The 13,218-nt window shown below is 68.5% G+C and overlaps 3 protein-coding genes across 3 annotated transcripts in view; 2 read left to right on the forward strand and 1 right to left on the reverse strand.

Moving 5' to 3' along the window:
* SLC16A4 (solute carrier family 16 member 4) overlaps positions 1 to 13,218 on the reverse strand; it is a 383,212-nt gene that overhangs the window by 88,105 nt on the left and 281,889 nt on the right. The window lies entirely within an intron of this gene.
* GPR61 (G protein-coupled receptor 61) lies at positions 10,352 to 11,689 on the forward strand. Its single transcript, XM_054181595.1, has one exon. It carries the CDS (start codon positions 10,352 to 10,354, stop codon positions 11,687 to 11,689), a length of 1,338 nt encoding a protein of 445 aa, XP_054037570.1.
* The window catches only part of GNAI3 (G protein subunit alpha i3), a 37,890-nt gene continuing 37,140 nt past the window's right edge, over positions 12,469 to 13,218 (forward strand). The window contains exon 1 of the mRNA XM_054181492.1: positions 12,469 to 12,740. Within this exon, the coding sequence (XP_054037467.1) occupies positions 12,623 to 12,740 (118 nt within the window). The 5' untranslated portion in view covers positions 12,469 to 12,622. The remainder of the gene's footprint in view (positions 12,741 to 13,218) is intronic.

Here is a 13,218-nt window from a genome sequence, read left to right on the forward strand (position 1 = left end):
GACGGGGCCCGCGGGAGGATGCTCCAAACCAACCCGCCCCCCCCGCCGCCGCCGCTTCCCGGGCGTTACCGGGGGCCTGGTACCGGGGGTCGGTGCGGAGGAAGGCGGGACCGGGGAGGCCGAGCGGGGCCGAACCGAGCCGAACCGGCCGAACAGAGCCGAACGGAGCCGAGAGGGGCCGAGCGAGGCCGAAGGGAGCCGAGCGGGCCGGGCCGAACCGAGCCGAGACGAGCGGGGTCGAACGGAACGGAGCGGAGCCGAGTCGGGCCGGGCCGAGCCGAAGGGAGCCGAGCGGAGCCGAATCTATCCGAGCGGAGCCGAACCGAGCCGAGCGCAGCCGAACCGAGCCGAGCCGAACCGAGCCGAACCGATCCGAGCGGAACCGAGCGGAGCCGCGGCGGCCGCAGCGGTCGGTCCGTTCCCGCAGCGCGGCCCCGGCCGGGTCGGGGGGGCGGCCCCGGCGCACCCCGTGCACGGCCCGTCCCCGTTGGCTGCCGCCGCGCCGCCCGCCACCAATGGCGGCAGCGCCCGCTTAACCCCTCCCGGGCCGTGCAGCGCCCCTGGGTGAGACGCCCCCCCGAGAGCACACACACACCCCCCCCGCCGGCATCACCCCCACCGGGTCAGCCCCCTCACCGTCCACATCCCCATCACCCCCGTCCCATCTCCATCTTCATCCTCATCCCCATCCTCGACCCATCCCCATCTCCATCTTCATCCCCATCCCATCTATTCCCATTCCCATCCCATCCCCATCCTCATCCCCATCCCATCCCATCCCCATCCCATCCCATTCCCATCCTCATCCCCATCCCCATCCTCATCCCCATCCCCATCCCCTTCCCCATCCCGTCTATTCCCATCCCCATTCTCATCCCCATCCCCATCCCTATCCCATCCCATTTATTCCCATCCTCATCCCATCCCCATCCGCATCCCCATTCCCATCCCATCCCCATCCTCAACCCAACCCCATCTCCATCTTCATCCCCATCCCATCTATTCCCATTCCCATTCCATCCCCATCCTATCCCATCCCCATCCCATCCATTCCCATCCTCATCCCCATCCCCATCCCCATCCCCTTCCCCATCCCGTCTATTCCCATCCCCATTCTCATCCCCATCCCCATCCCCTATCCCATCCCATTTCATCCCACCCCCTCCATCCCCATCCTCATCCCCATCCCTCATCCCATCCCATCCCCCATCCCTCAACCCATCCCCATCTCCATCTTCATCCCCATCCATCATCATTCCCATCCCCATCCCATTCCCATCCTCATTTCCCATCCCATCCCCATCTCCCATCCTCATCCCATCCATTCCCATCCCATCCCATCCCCATCCCCATCCCATCCCCATCCCATCCATCCCATTCCCATCCCTCATCCCCATCCCCATCCCATCTCATCCCATCCCCATCCCGTCTCCATCTTCATCCCCACCCCCTTCCCTCATCCCATCTATTCCCATCCCCATTCTCATCCCCATCCCTGTCCCATCCCATTTATTCCCATCCTCATCCCCAACCCATCCCTATCCTCATTGCATCCCCATCCTCATCCCCATTCCCATTCTCATCCCATCCCCATCCTCAACCCATCCCCAACTCCATCTTCATCCCCATCCCATCTATTCCCATTCCCATCCCATTCCCATCCTCATCCCATCCCATTCCCATCCCCATCCCCATCCCCATCCTCATCCCCATCCCATCCCATCCCCATCCCCATCCCCCATCCCATCCATTCCATCCTCATCCCCATCCCCATCCTCATCCTCATCCCCATCCCCATTCTCATCCCATCCCCATCCTCAACCCATCCCCAACTCCATCTTCATCCCCATCCCATCTATTCCCATTCCCATCCCATTCCCATCCTCATCCCATCCCACTCCCATCCTCATCCCCATCCCCATCCCCATCCTCATCCCATCCCCATCCCCATCCCATTCCCATCCCCATCCCCATCCTCATCCCATCCCCATCCGTCTCCATCTTCATCCCCATCCCCTTCCCCATCCATCTATTCCCATCCCCATTCTCATCCCCATCCCCATCCCTATCCCATCCCATTTATTCCCATCCTCATCCCCATCCCATCCCCATCCTCATTCCCATCCCTATCCCATCCCATTTATTCCCATCTGCATCCTCATCCCCATCGCCATCCCCATTCCCATCCCATCCCATCCCCATCCTCATCCCATCCCTGCCTCTATCCTACCCTACCCTATCCCTATCCCCATCCCATCCCATCCCATCCCTGTCCCCATCCTGTCCCCATCTCAGTCCCCATCCCCATCCCCAATCCCAACCCCATCCCCACCCCAAATCCCTCTGTGCTGCCCCATCCTGCCCCATCCTGTTGTGCTGCTACTGGCCCACGTCCCACCATGCCGGCCCCCCACCCCACGGCACTGGCCCCCACCCCATGGCGCTGGCCCACATCCCCTGTTCCAGCCCGAATTCCCCGGTACTGGCCCCATCCCAATGCCACCCCCCCCGTCCCAGGATGGAGGGGTCGCATCCTGCCCCTGGTCCCTGCCGAGGGGCACCCCTGGGTGCCTCCTCCCACGCCAGGCCGGGGTGCCCCGTGCCCCCCCCCCAGGGCTGACGCGTGGCCGTGTGGCTGCCTCCCGCGTGTATTTTTAGATGCAAAACATTGGTGTCGGTTTTTTGGGTCCAAAATTAGAGGGAAAGGAACCGGAAGAAACCGCGCTGCCGTGATGCAGCTTTTTACTGGGGGGGGGGGATTGGGGGGGCAGCAATTAAAGGGGACTCCCCCCCCCCCCACACACACCCCCCGCAACACACAGCAGGGTGTCCCCAGGGTGCCCCTCGCCCCGTGTGTGTCCCCCCCCTGGCTCCTCCCTGCACCCGTGCTGGGTGTCACCCTGTGGTGTCCCCCCCTCACTGCCATTGTGTCGTCCCCCTCCCGGCTGCTGGGCCGGTGACGGGGAATTTTGTCCTTTGATCGTCCTCAATTTCTCTGCTTTAATCCGGGAGCTAATCCCTGCCCAGCACCCGGACACCCCCCCCCCGCCCCACAGTGGGGGTGCCCTGGCTGGGGGCACCCGCACCCCGACCTCCCCGGCCCACCAGTGGGCTCTGGGTGTCCTTGTCCTCGTGTCACCGCGGTGGGGACCCGGGGACACACACGCAGGAGTCCTGGGGGGAGCGGCACAGCCCCCGTTGGCAAGCTGGGCAGGATTGGGGCCGCTGCCAGGCTGCAGACGCATGGCAGCCCACGGCACGGACACGCGGGCACACACACGGCTACACGGGGGCACACGCGTGGCAGCCCACGGGCACGGACACGCGGACATGCACACGGCTACACGGGGGCACACGCACAGCGTCCCGGTCCCCAAGTACCCCACTCTCCCAGCACCCTGGCACCCCAACAACATAACAGCACCCTGGCACCCCAGCACCTCAGCACCCTGGCACCCTGGCATACCAGCACCTTGGCACCCTCGGCATACCAGCACCCTATAGCCCTGGCAGCCCAGCAGCCCGGCACCGTGGCACCCCATCACCCTGGCACCCCTGCACCACAACACCCTGGCACCCCAGTACCCCAGCACCCTGGCACCCTGGCATACCATCACCCTATAACCCCTGGCAGCCCATCAGCCTGGCACCCTGGCACCCCCGACACCTCAGCACCCACCACCCTGAGCCTGCTGGCACCCCAGAATCCTCGTAACCCCAGCATCCCGGTCCCCAAGCACCCCACTCTCCCAGCACCCTGGCACCCCAACAACCTAAAATCCCAGTACCCCAGCACCCTGGCATACCAGCACCCTACAGCCCTGGCAGCCTGGCAGCCCGGCACTGTGGCACCCCAGCACCCTGGCACCCCAGCACCTCGGCACCCTGGCACCCTGGCATACCAGCACCCTATAGCCCTGGCAGCCCAGCAGCCCGGCACCCTGGCACCCCAGCACCCCAATACCTCGGCACCCACCAAGCTGAACCTGCTGGAACCCCATCACCCCTGGCACCCCAGTCCCAAGCAACCCACTCTCCCATCACCCTGGCACCCCAGTACCTCGGCACCCGCCCCCACCCTCAGACTGCTGGCACCCCATCATGCTGGCACCCAGTGTCCCGGTCCCCAAGCACCCCCACTCTCCCAGCACCCTGGCACCCCAACAACCTAAAATCCCAGTACCCCAGCACCCTGGCACCCTGGCATACCAGCACCCTATAACCTTGGCAGCCCGGCAGCCCAGCACCGTGGCACCCCATCACCCTGGCACTCCTGCACCACATCACCCTGGCACCCCGATACCTCGGCACCCACCACCCTGAGCCTGCTGGCACCCCAGAATCCTCGTAACCCCAGCATCCCGGTCCCCAAGCACCCCACTCTCCCAGCACCCTGGCACCCCAACAACCTAAAATCCCAGTACCCCAGCACCCTGCCACCCTGGCATACCAGCACCCCTATAGCCCTGGCAGCCCAGCAGCCCCGGCACCCTGGCACCCCAGCACCCCCAATACCTCGGCACCCACGAAGCTGAACCTGCTGGAACCCCATCACCCTGGCACCCCAGTCCCAAGCACCCCCACTCTCCCAGCACCCTGGCACCCCAGTACCTCGGCACCCGCCACCCTCAGAGTGCTGGCACCCCATCATGCTGGCACCCAGTGTCCCGGTCCCCAAGCACCCCACTCTCCCAGCACCCTGGCACTCCAACAACCTAAAATCCCAGTACCCCAGCACCCTGGCACCCTGGCATACCAGCACCCTATAACCTTGGCAGCCCGGCAGCCCAGCACCGTGGCACCCCATCACCCTGGCACTCCTGCACCACATCACCCTGGCACCCCGATACCTTGGCACCCACCACCCTGAGCCTGCTGGCACCCCATCAACCCTGGCACCCCAATACCTCTGCACCCACCACCCTGAGCCTGCTGGCACCCCAGAATCCTCGTAACCCCAGCATCCCGGTCCCCAAGCACCCCACTCTCCCAGCGCCCTGGCACCCCAACAACCTAAAAATCCAGTACCCCAGCACCCTGGCACCCCTGTACCCATTGTCTTGGCACCCCAGCACCACAACTCCAGTACGTCGGCACCCTGGCATACCAGCACCCATGACCCTGGCAACGCAGCAGCCCGGTACCGTGGCATCACGGCACCATGGCGCTGTGACGCCCTGGTACTGAGCACCCCAGCACCCTGGGGTACCCATACCCCTCTACCCTGGCACCCTGAAGCCCGGCACCCTGGGGGTACCTCTACCCCTGCATCCCGGCACCCCAGCAACTGGGATACCCGTACCCCAGCACCCCAGCATGGCAAGGCATGATGGGGTGCCAGCAGTCTCAGCGTGGTGGGTGCCGAGGTACTGGGGTGCCAGGGTGATGGGAGAGTGGGGTGCTTGGGGACTGGGGTGCCAGGGTGATGGGGTGCCAGCAGGCTCAGCTTGGTGGGTGCCGAGGTATTGGGGTGCCAGGGTGCCAGGCTGCTGGGCTGCCAGGGCTATAGGGTGCTGGTATGCCAGGGTGGCAGGGTGCTGGGGTACTGGGATTTTAGGTTGTTGGGGTGCCAGGGCGCTGGGAGAGTGGGGTGCTTGGGGACCGGGATGCTGGGGTTACGAGGATTCTGGGGTGCCAGCAGTCTCAGGGTGGTGGATGCTGAGGTACTGGGGTGCTGGGGTGCTGGGAGAGTGGGGGTGCATGGGGGACTGGGGTGCCAGGGTGCTGGGGTGCCACAGTGCCGGGCTGCCAGGCTGCCAGGGCTGTAGGGTGCTGGTATGCCAGGGTGCCAGGGTGCTGGAGTACTGGGATTTTAGGTTGTTGGGGGTGCCAGGGTGCTGGGAGAGTGGGGTGCTTGGGGACTGGGGTGCCAGGGTGATGGGGTGCCAGGCCACACCAGGGTGGTCGGGGACACCATAAGCCCCACAATGCCAAGGCAGTCCCCTGCCCCCCCAGCACCCACCATGCCGGGTCCCCCGGGGATCTGGGTGGGCTGTAGGGTGGGGGCCCAGCAGCCGGCCCCTTTTTTGGGGGGGCAGGACCTCCCTGGGAGGAGCTGGGCGGAGGGGGGGGCGATCCAGGTCTGGAGGCTGCACAAGAGAGCCCTGACCCCCCCCCCCCCCCGTTTTGGGGGAGCCCGCATGGTGTGGGTGCCGGGGAGGGTGCCCAGTGCTGGGGCAAAGGGGCTGGGGGTGCCCTTGGGGGTGGGCGGGGGGGGTGGGGTGGGTGTCTCCCCATGGCTGCAGGGTGGCAGGGGTGGCGGGGGGGGGGGACAGGAGGAGTTGGCGGGCGGCTGCGCTGTGGCGGGCACAGCCACCCGGGCCCTGAATTATTGATGCTCCGGTGGCAGGAACCAGCAGAGCCATAAATCTGCCCGCGCTGGCGCTGGCACCGGCTGGGCCGGAGCAGCCTTGGCTCCCTGCCTCAGTTTCCCCAGGGAATAAAACCCCTCAGCCCTCCCTCCCCCCGCCGCCCCCCCCCCCCCCCCCCGCCTCCAATTCTCAGGATGCACCCCATGTGCCAGGGGAGAAGGGGTGCAGAGACCACCCCCCCCCCCTCCGCCGCCTCCCGCTCCCAATTTCGGCCACCCGGAGCGGGGGAGCGGTGCTGGGTCCCCCCCTGGCTCCGTGGGTGCTGGTGGGTGGCTCTGCACCTCCTCAGCACAGGACACCCCCTGAAAGAGTGGGGTGCTGGGGGCGGGGAAGGGGGGGGGGGGGCAGCATGGCTGAACCCCTGTCTGTGCCGGGATGAGGGAGGGAGGGGGGCAGCAGCCGGTGGGTGCGAGCTTGGGGTGGGGTGGGCACCCAAGGGAGGGGGGGGCAACCTAAGGAAGGGTGCCAGGTAGGTGGGCACCCAGGGGACAGTGGGCACCGAGGTTGGGGTGGGCACCCAGATTTGGGGGGGCGGGGGGGGGGGTCACCCAGGGAAGGACGGGTGCCCAGGGAATAGTGGGCCCCAAGGTTGGAGGAGGCACCCAGATTGGGGGGGCACCCAGGAAAAGGTGGGCACCCACGTAGGGGTGGGTACTCAAGTGTCGGGTGGGGCAACCTAGGGAAGGGTGCCAGGTAGGGGGGGCACCCAGGTTGGGGTGGGCGCCCAGGAAGAGTAGGCGTCAAGGGAAAGGAGGGCACCCAGGGTGGGATGGGGACCCAGATTGGGGGGGCACCCGGGGAAGGTGGGCACCCGGGGAAGGATGAGCACCCAGATTGGGGTGGGTGCTCAAGGTAGGGTGGGCACACAGCGAAGGGTGCCAGGTAGGGTGGGCACCAAGTATGGGGCGGGCACCCAGCGAAGGATGAGGACCCAGGGGAGGGTGGGCACCCAGGTTGGAGTGGGCACCAAGGGTGAGGTGCCCACTCTAGGGAACAGGGGGCATCGAGGTTGGGGTGGGCACCCAGCTGGGGGGGAACCCAGGGAAAGGTGGACACCCAAGGAAGGGTGAGCACCTAGTGAAGGTGGGCACCCAGGGAAAGGTGGGCATCCAGGGTGGGGTGGGCACCCAGGGAAGGGTTGGCACCCTGGGAAAGGAGGGCACCCAGCTTGGGGTGGGCGCTCAAGGTAGGGTGGGCACCCAGGGAAGGGGTGCCAGGTAGGGTGGACACCAAGGTTGGGGTGGGCAGCCAGGTTGTGGTGGGCACCCAGGGAAGGATGAGCACCCAGGTTGGCGTGGGCACCCCCATTGAGGGGGAGGGGGGGGGGTGCCCAGGGAAAGGTGGGCACCCGGGGAAGGGTGAGCACCGAGGGTGGTTTGGCACCTAGTGAAGGGTTGGGGGGGGCACCCATATTGGGGTGGGCACCCAGGGAAAGGTGGGGACCCATGCCAGGGTGGGCACTCGAGGGTAGGGTGGGGCAGCCGAGGGGAAGGGTGCCTGGTAGGGTGGGCGCCGAGGTTGGGGTGGGGACCAAGGGTGGGGTGGGCACTCAGGGAAGGGTGGGCGTCCAGGAATCGTGGGCAACGAGGTTGGGGTGGGCACCCAGATTGGGGGCACCCAGGGAAATGTGGGCACCCGGGGAAGGGGTGGGCACCAGGGGTGGGATGGGCACCTAGTGAAGGTGGGCACCCCGGGGAAAGGAGGGCACCCGGGGTGGGGTGGGCACCCGAGGAAGGAGGAGCACCCAGGGGAGAGCAGGCACCCAGGGTGGGGTGGGCACCCAGGTTACGGTGCCCCCCTGGCTTTTGGTGCACCCCCACGTTACCAGGGATAAAACGGGGGGGCCCAGGACTTTCCCCCATCCTGGGGTGCGGGATTGATCCCGGCACTGCCGCAGGGGGACGGACCCAGGGCAGGCGGGGGGGGTCGCAGGGCAGGATGGGTGCCCCCGCAGGTCCCCAACCCTCTTGTTGACCGGGTGACTGCATGCCACCATGACCGGTGCCCGCGATGACCGGGAGCCACCGGCGGCCGTCACCGGGCCCCGGTACGACGGTGCTGGTTCATCCGAGGTCCCGCGTTTCTAATCTGGTTTGGATGGATTTATTTTTGGGTCCTCGTAACCTAGCAATGGGCACGTGACGCGCGGGGCCTGCGGCAGGGACACGCGTGGCCAGCCTCGCCCGCCGACCGCTTGCCACCCGCCGCGCACCGGCCCCAGGGACGGGCCCCGCTCGGGACCCAGGCACCCATGGGAAGGGGGCCAGGGCACTGCCGGGAGGAAGTTCGCAGCCTGTGCAGGCTTTTTGGGGGCGATGGGGATCCCCCTTGCAAACTAACGGCCGTGCCCTGGGGAAACTGAGGCACGGAGCGTGGCAAGGAAAGCGGGGGGTGGCACTGCGCCGATCCCAGTTGCTCCATTGCTGAACTGGGAGGAAGGGAAGGGGCACTGGGCTGGGGGTGGGCAGAGCTGGGGACCTCTGCAGCCCACCCCCCCGGGCCCTGTGCGTCCCCCCGCTACCCGGTCCCCATCCCCACTCTGTGCCCTCCACTGTGGGCCTGCCCCCGTCCCCTCCTTCCCACCACCCCCCCCCACCCCAGGGTGCCTCCCGCGCTGTGACCCCCCCCTCCTCGAGCCCCCCCTTTGACTCCCCACCCCAAGGCCCCCAAGGGGCTTCTCCCTCCCAGTTCCCCACCGGCCCTCCCCTGTTCCCCTTCCCACCCCCTCTGGGGGGCGACGGGGGAAACTGAGGCCCAAAGCGATGCGTGGGGAGGGGACCGGGGGGAGGACACCCACCCTCCATCCCCGATCCCGCGGGGGTGAAGCCGGGCTCCAGCTCCCCCCGCCACCACCATCCCCGGGGTCCCGCTGCGGGGTCCGGGAGGGGAAGGGGGGGGGCCGTGCCCGGGGTACCGCCGCGCTGGCGGGAGGCGTTAGGACCCAGCAGCCGGGCGGTACCGAGCATCCCTCGCCGCAGCGGCTCCGGCCCCGGCCCGGCCCCGAGCATCCCCGCCCGCACCGGGGACCCCCCCGCCAGGACCGGGGACCGCCCCCCCAGCCCGGACAGGCCCCCCCGCCCTCGGCCCCATGCAACCCCCCAGGGTAGGTGCCGCGGCCGAGCTGCCCCACCGGGGGGATGCTGGGGGAGCCCGGGGGGAGGGATGCGGCCGTTGGCGGGGGGGACGGGACCGGGGGACCCCTCCGGGAGTGGGGGGGGGAGGGGACACCCCAGCCGGCGACATCGCCCTGGGGTGCCGGGGATGGGGGTGGCGGTGGGCAGGGGAGGGGGAACCCACTGCCTGCATCCCCCTTCCATCAGCAACCACCCCCCCACCCCCCCTGGAGGGTCCAGGGGCTGGGGTCCCCCTCCCTGCTGGGGAAGCACCCATGGGTGGGGGGCTCTGGGGTGACCCCCAGCCCCCCACCCGCACCCCAGGCTCCGGTTTGCAGCCGGTGGCACCCATTGGGGTGGGTGGGGGTGCAGCACCCATCCTGGGGCCGGGCTCGGGGGGGGGGGGGGGGGGGGGGTCACGCACGGCCCTGGAAGCGCAATGGGTGAACCCAGGCATCCGGGGCATCAGTGACCCCCCCCCACCCATCCCTGCATCCGCTCACAGTCCCCAGGCTCAGGGCGAATGATCCCACTGGGGTGTTTTGGGTGAAAACATTGGAGTTTGGGGGCTTCAGCCCCAGAATTGCCCGTTTTTGCAGGGAACGCTGATGGCTCTACGTTCCCCGCAGGCGCCCGGCGCTGCCCGGCGGCGAGGAGCGGGGCGATGAGCGGGGCTGGGGGGCACCCTGGGGTGCTCTGAGAACCGCCGCCGCGGCAGCACCCACCCCCAGACCACCAGCCAGCGCCGGCGGCGGGTGGGCGAGGATGTGACACCGCCCCCCCCCCCGCCGGCGATGCCCGGCCACCCCGCGCTGGCCGCCCCGAGGATGGGCGATGCGCCAGTGAGGGCCGGCGCGGCGGCACAGGATGGAGCCCTCCCTGCCCGCCCCATGGGCCTGGAACGGCTCTAGGGGGGCACGGGGGCTCCAGCCCTCCCCGGGCCCCATGCCCCCCAACGGCACGGCCGACGGCAAACCCAAAGACGTGGCTTCGAAATCGGTGGGGCTTTTCTTCATGCTGCTCATCGACCTGACGGCCATCGTGGGCAATGCCGCCGTCATGACCGTCATCGTGAAGACGCCGGCGTTGCGCAAATTCGTCTTCGTCTTCCACCTCTGCCTGGTGGACTTCTTGGCCGCCCTCACCCTGATGCCGCTGGAGATGCTCTCGGGCTCGGCCGTCTTCGACAGCCCGGTTTTCGGCGAGGCCATGTGCCGCGTGTACCTGTTCCTCAGCGTCTGCTTCATCAGCATGTGCATCCTCTCCATCTCCACCATCAACGTGGAGCGGTACTACTACGTGGTGCACCCCATGCGCTACGAGGTGAGGATGACGGTGGGGCTGGTGGCCTGCGTCCTCGTCGGCGTCTGGCTCAAAGCCGTGGCCACCTCGCTCGTCCCCGTGCTGGGCTGGTTGTCCCCCGACCGCCCGCCAGTGCCCGCCGGCCGCGGCTGCTCCTTGCAATGGAGCCGCGGGCCCTACTGCAAGTTCTTCGTGGTCTTCTTCGCCGCCTTCTACTTCCTCCTGCCCCTCCTCATCATCGTGGTGGTCTACTGCAGCATGTTCAAGGTGGCGCGGGTGGCCGCCATGCACCACGGCCCCCTCCCCACCTGGATGGAGACGCCGCGGCGTCGCTCCGAGTCGCTCAGCAGCCGCTCCACCATGGTCACCACCTCGGGAGCCCCTCGGACCACCCCGCAGAGGACGTTCGGAGGGGGCAAAGCGGCCGCCATCCTGCTGGCCGTAGGGGGCCAATTCCTCTTCTGCTGGTTGCCCTACTTCTCCTTCCACCTCTACACCGCCCTGAGCGCCCAGCCCTTGGTGGGGCCGGCGGCTGAGACTGTGGTCACTTGGCTCGGTTACTTCTGCTTTACCTCCAACCCCTTCTTCTACGGGTGCCTCAACCGGCAGATCCGGGGCGAGCTGGGCCGGCTCCTCACGTGTTTCTTCAAGCCGCCCCCCGAGGAGGACCTGAGGTTGCCCAGCCGGGAGGGTTCCATCGAGGAGAACTTCCTCCAGTTCCTCCAGGGCACCGGTTGTCCCCCCGAACCCCGGCCTCGCACCCCCAGCCCCAAACGGGACCAGCTGCCCGTGGATTTCCGTATCCCGGGGCAGATCGATGAGGACGCGGCCGACGGGCCGGAGCGGCGCGGGGGGGACGGGCTCTACGGGCCGGTGGTGGCCTCCCCCAAACCGGAGCTGTAGCGTCGGGGAGTGGGGGGCAAACATGGCTGCAAGGGCAGAGCTGGTCTGAGTGCCTGGCTGGGGGGGGGGGGCGGGGGTGTGTGTCTCACCACCGCCGTGGGGGGCTCGGGGGATCACGGGATGCCCACCCGGGAAGGGCCACCGGGTTTGGGGACAGCAGGCGGGGGGCACAGCTGTCTCATGGTGGGGACAAGCGTGGGAGCGGTGTGTGTGGGGGTGTGTGTGTGTCACGTTTTGGGGGTCCCTCCTGCCCTGGCGTGGAGGGGCTCCTCAGGAGGGGGGTCCCCCTTACCCCTGTGTGGCCCCAGTACACAGGACCCCGGTCTCCTGGGCCCCCTCCATCCTCCCCGGTCTTCTGGGCCCCCTCCGTCCTCCCTGGTCCTCTGGGCCCCCTCCATTTTACCGTCCCCCCTCAGCCCCCTCCCCAGCCCTGGGGACCTGGTGCCTGTACCTGTCCCCCTGCTGACACCAGCTGGGGCCACCCCTCGCGTCCTCCACAGCCGTGGGGCCGAGGCCTGTCCCGCCGTGGGGCCGCGGAGCCCCGACTCGTGAGGGTGGACAGGGCACGCCGGGCCGGGCCGGTGCAGCCATGAGGGGGGCCCCCCCGGGTGGGGACTACACCTCCCATCATGCCCCGCTCCACCGAGGCGGAAGTGCTCCCCGCGCCTCGCTCCCTTCATGCCCCGCTCTACCGAGGCGGAAGTCCCGCCTCCAACTCCCAGCGTACCGCCCCTTCCCGGGAGGACTGCACTTCCCGTCGTGCCCCGCGCCGGCAATACCGGATATCCGGCGCCGCCTCAGGGAGCCGCCCGGGCCCAGGGAGGCGAGAGGCGCAGCCCCGCACCGGCCTCTCCCCCCTTCCCCGACCCCGGTTCCCTTCCTCGCTCCGGTTCCCGGCGGCTGGGCCGCGCCGCCGGCCTCCCTGCCGCCGCCATGGGTTGTACGCTGAGCGCCGAGGACAAGGCGGCGGTGGAACGGAGTAAGATGATCGACCGCAACCTGCGGGAGGACGGCGAGAAGGCGGCCAAGGAGGTGAAGCTGCTGCTGCTCGGTGAGGAGGGGCCGCGGGCCGCTTGGAAAGGGGGGTGTCGGGGCGGTGAAGTGCCTCCGGGGAGGGTCTCCCGGTCTCAGGAGGGGGCTTGGGGGGGGTTGGGGCGGTGAAGTGTTTCCGGGAAGGGTGTTGGAGGGGTGAGGGGGCTCCAGGGAGGGTTTGCCGGTCTCAGGAGGGGGCTTGGTGACGGGGTTAGGGCAGTAAAGTGCCTCCCGCAAGGGTGTTGGAGGAGTGAGGGGGCTCCGGGAGGGGTCTCCCGGCTCCAGAAGGGGACCTGGGGCGGGGCTCGGGCCGGTAAAGTGCCTCCGGGGAGGGTGATGGAGGAGTGAGGGGGCTCTAGGGAGGGTCTCCTGGCCCCAGGAGAGGGCTTGGCGCGGGGGGGGCGTCGGGGCGGTAAAGTGCCTCCGGGGAGGGTGTTGCGGGGTGCGAGGGCTCCGAGGAGCGTCTCCCGGCCTCAGGAGGCGGGGGGTTGAAGGCG

The sequence above is a fragment of the Rissa tridactyla genome, chromosome 21 (genome assembly GCF_028500815.1).
Source record: "Rissa tridactyla isolate bRisTri1 chromosome 21, bRisTri1.patW.cur.20221130, whole genome shotgun sequence".
Classification (NCBI taxonomy): domain Eukaryota; kingdom Metazoa; phylum Chordata; class Aves; order Charadriiformes; family Laridae; genus Rissa; species Rissa tridactyla.

Bases quoted from the DNA above. Each gene is read 5' to 3' on its own strand.
- GPR61 (XM_054181595.1), top strand. From the start codon at position 10,352: ATGGAGCCCTCCCTGCCCGCCCCATGGGCCTGGAACGGCTCTAGGGGG.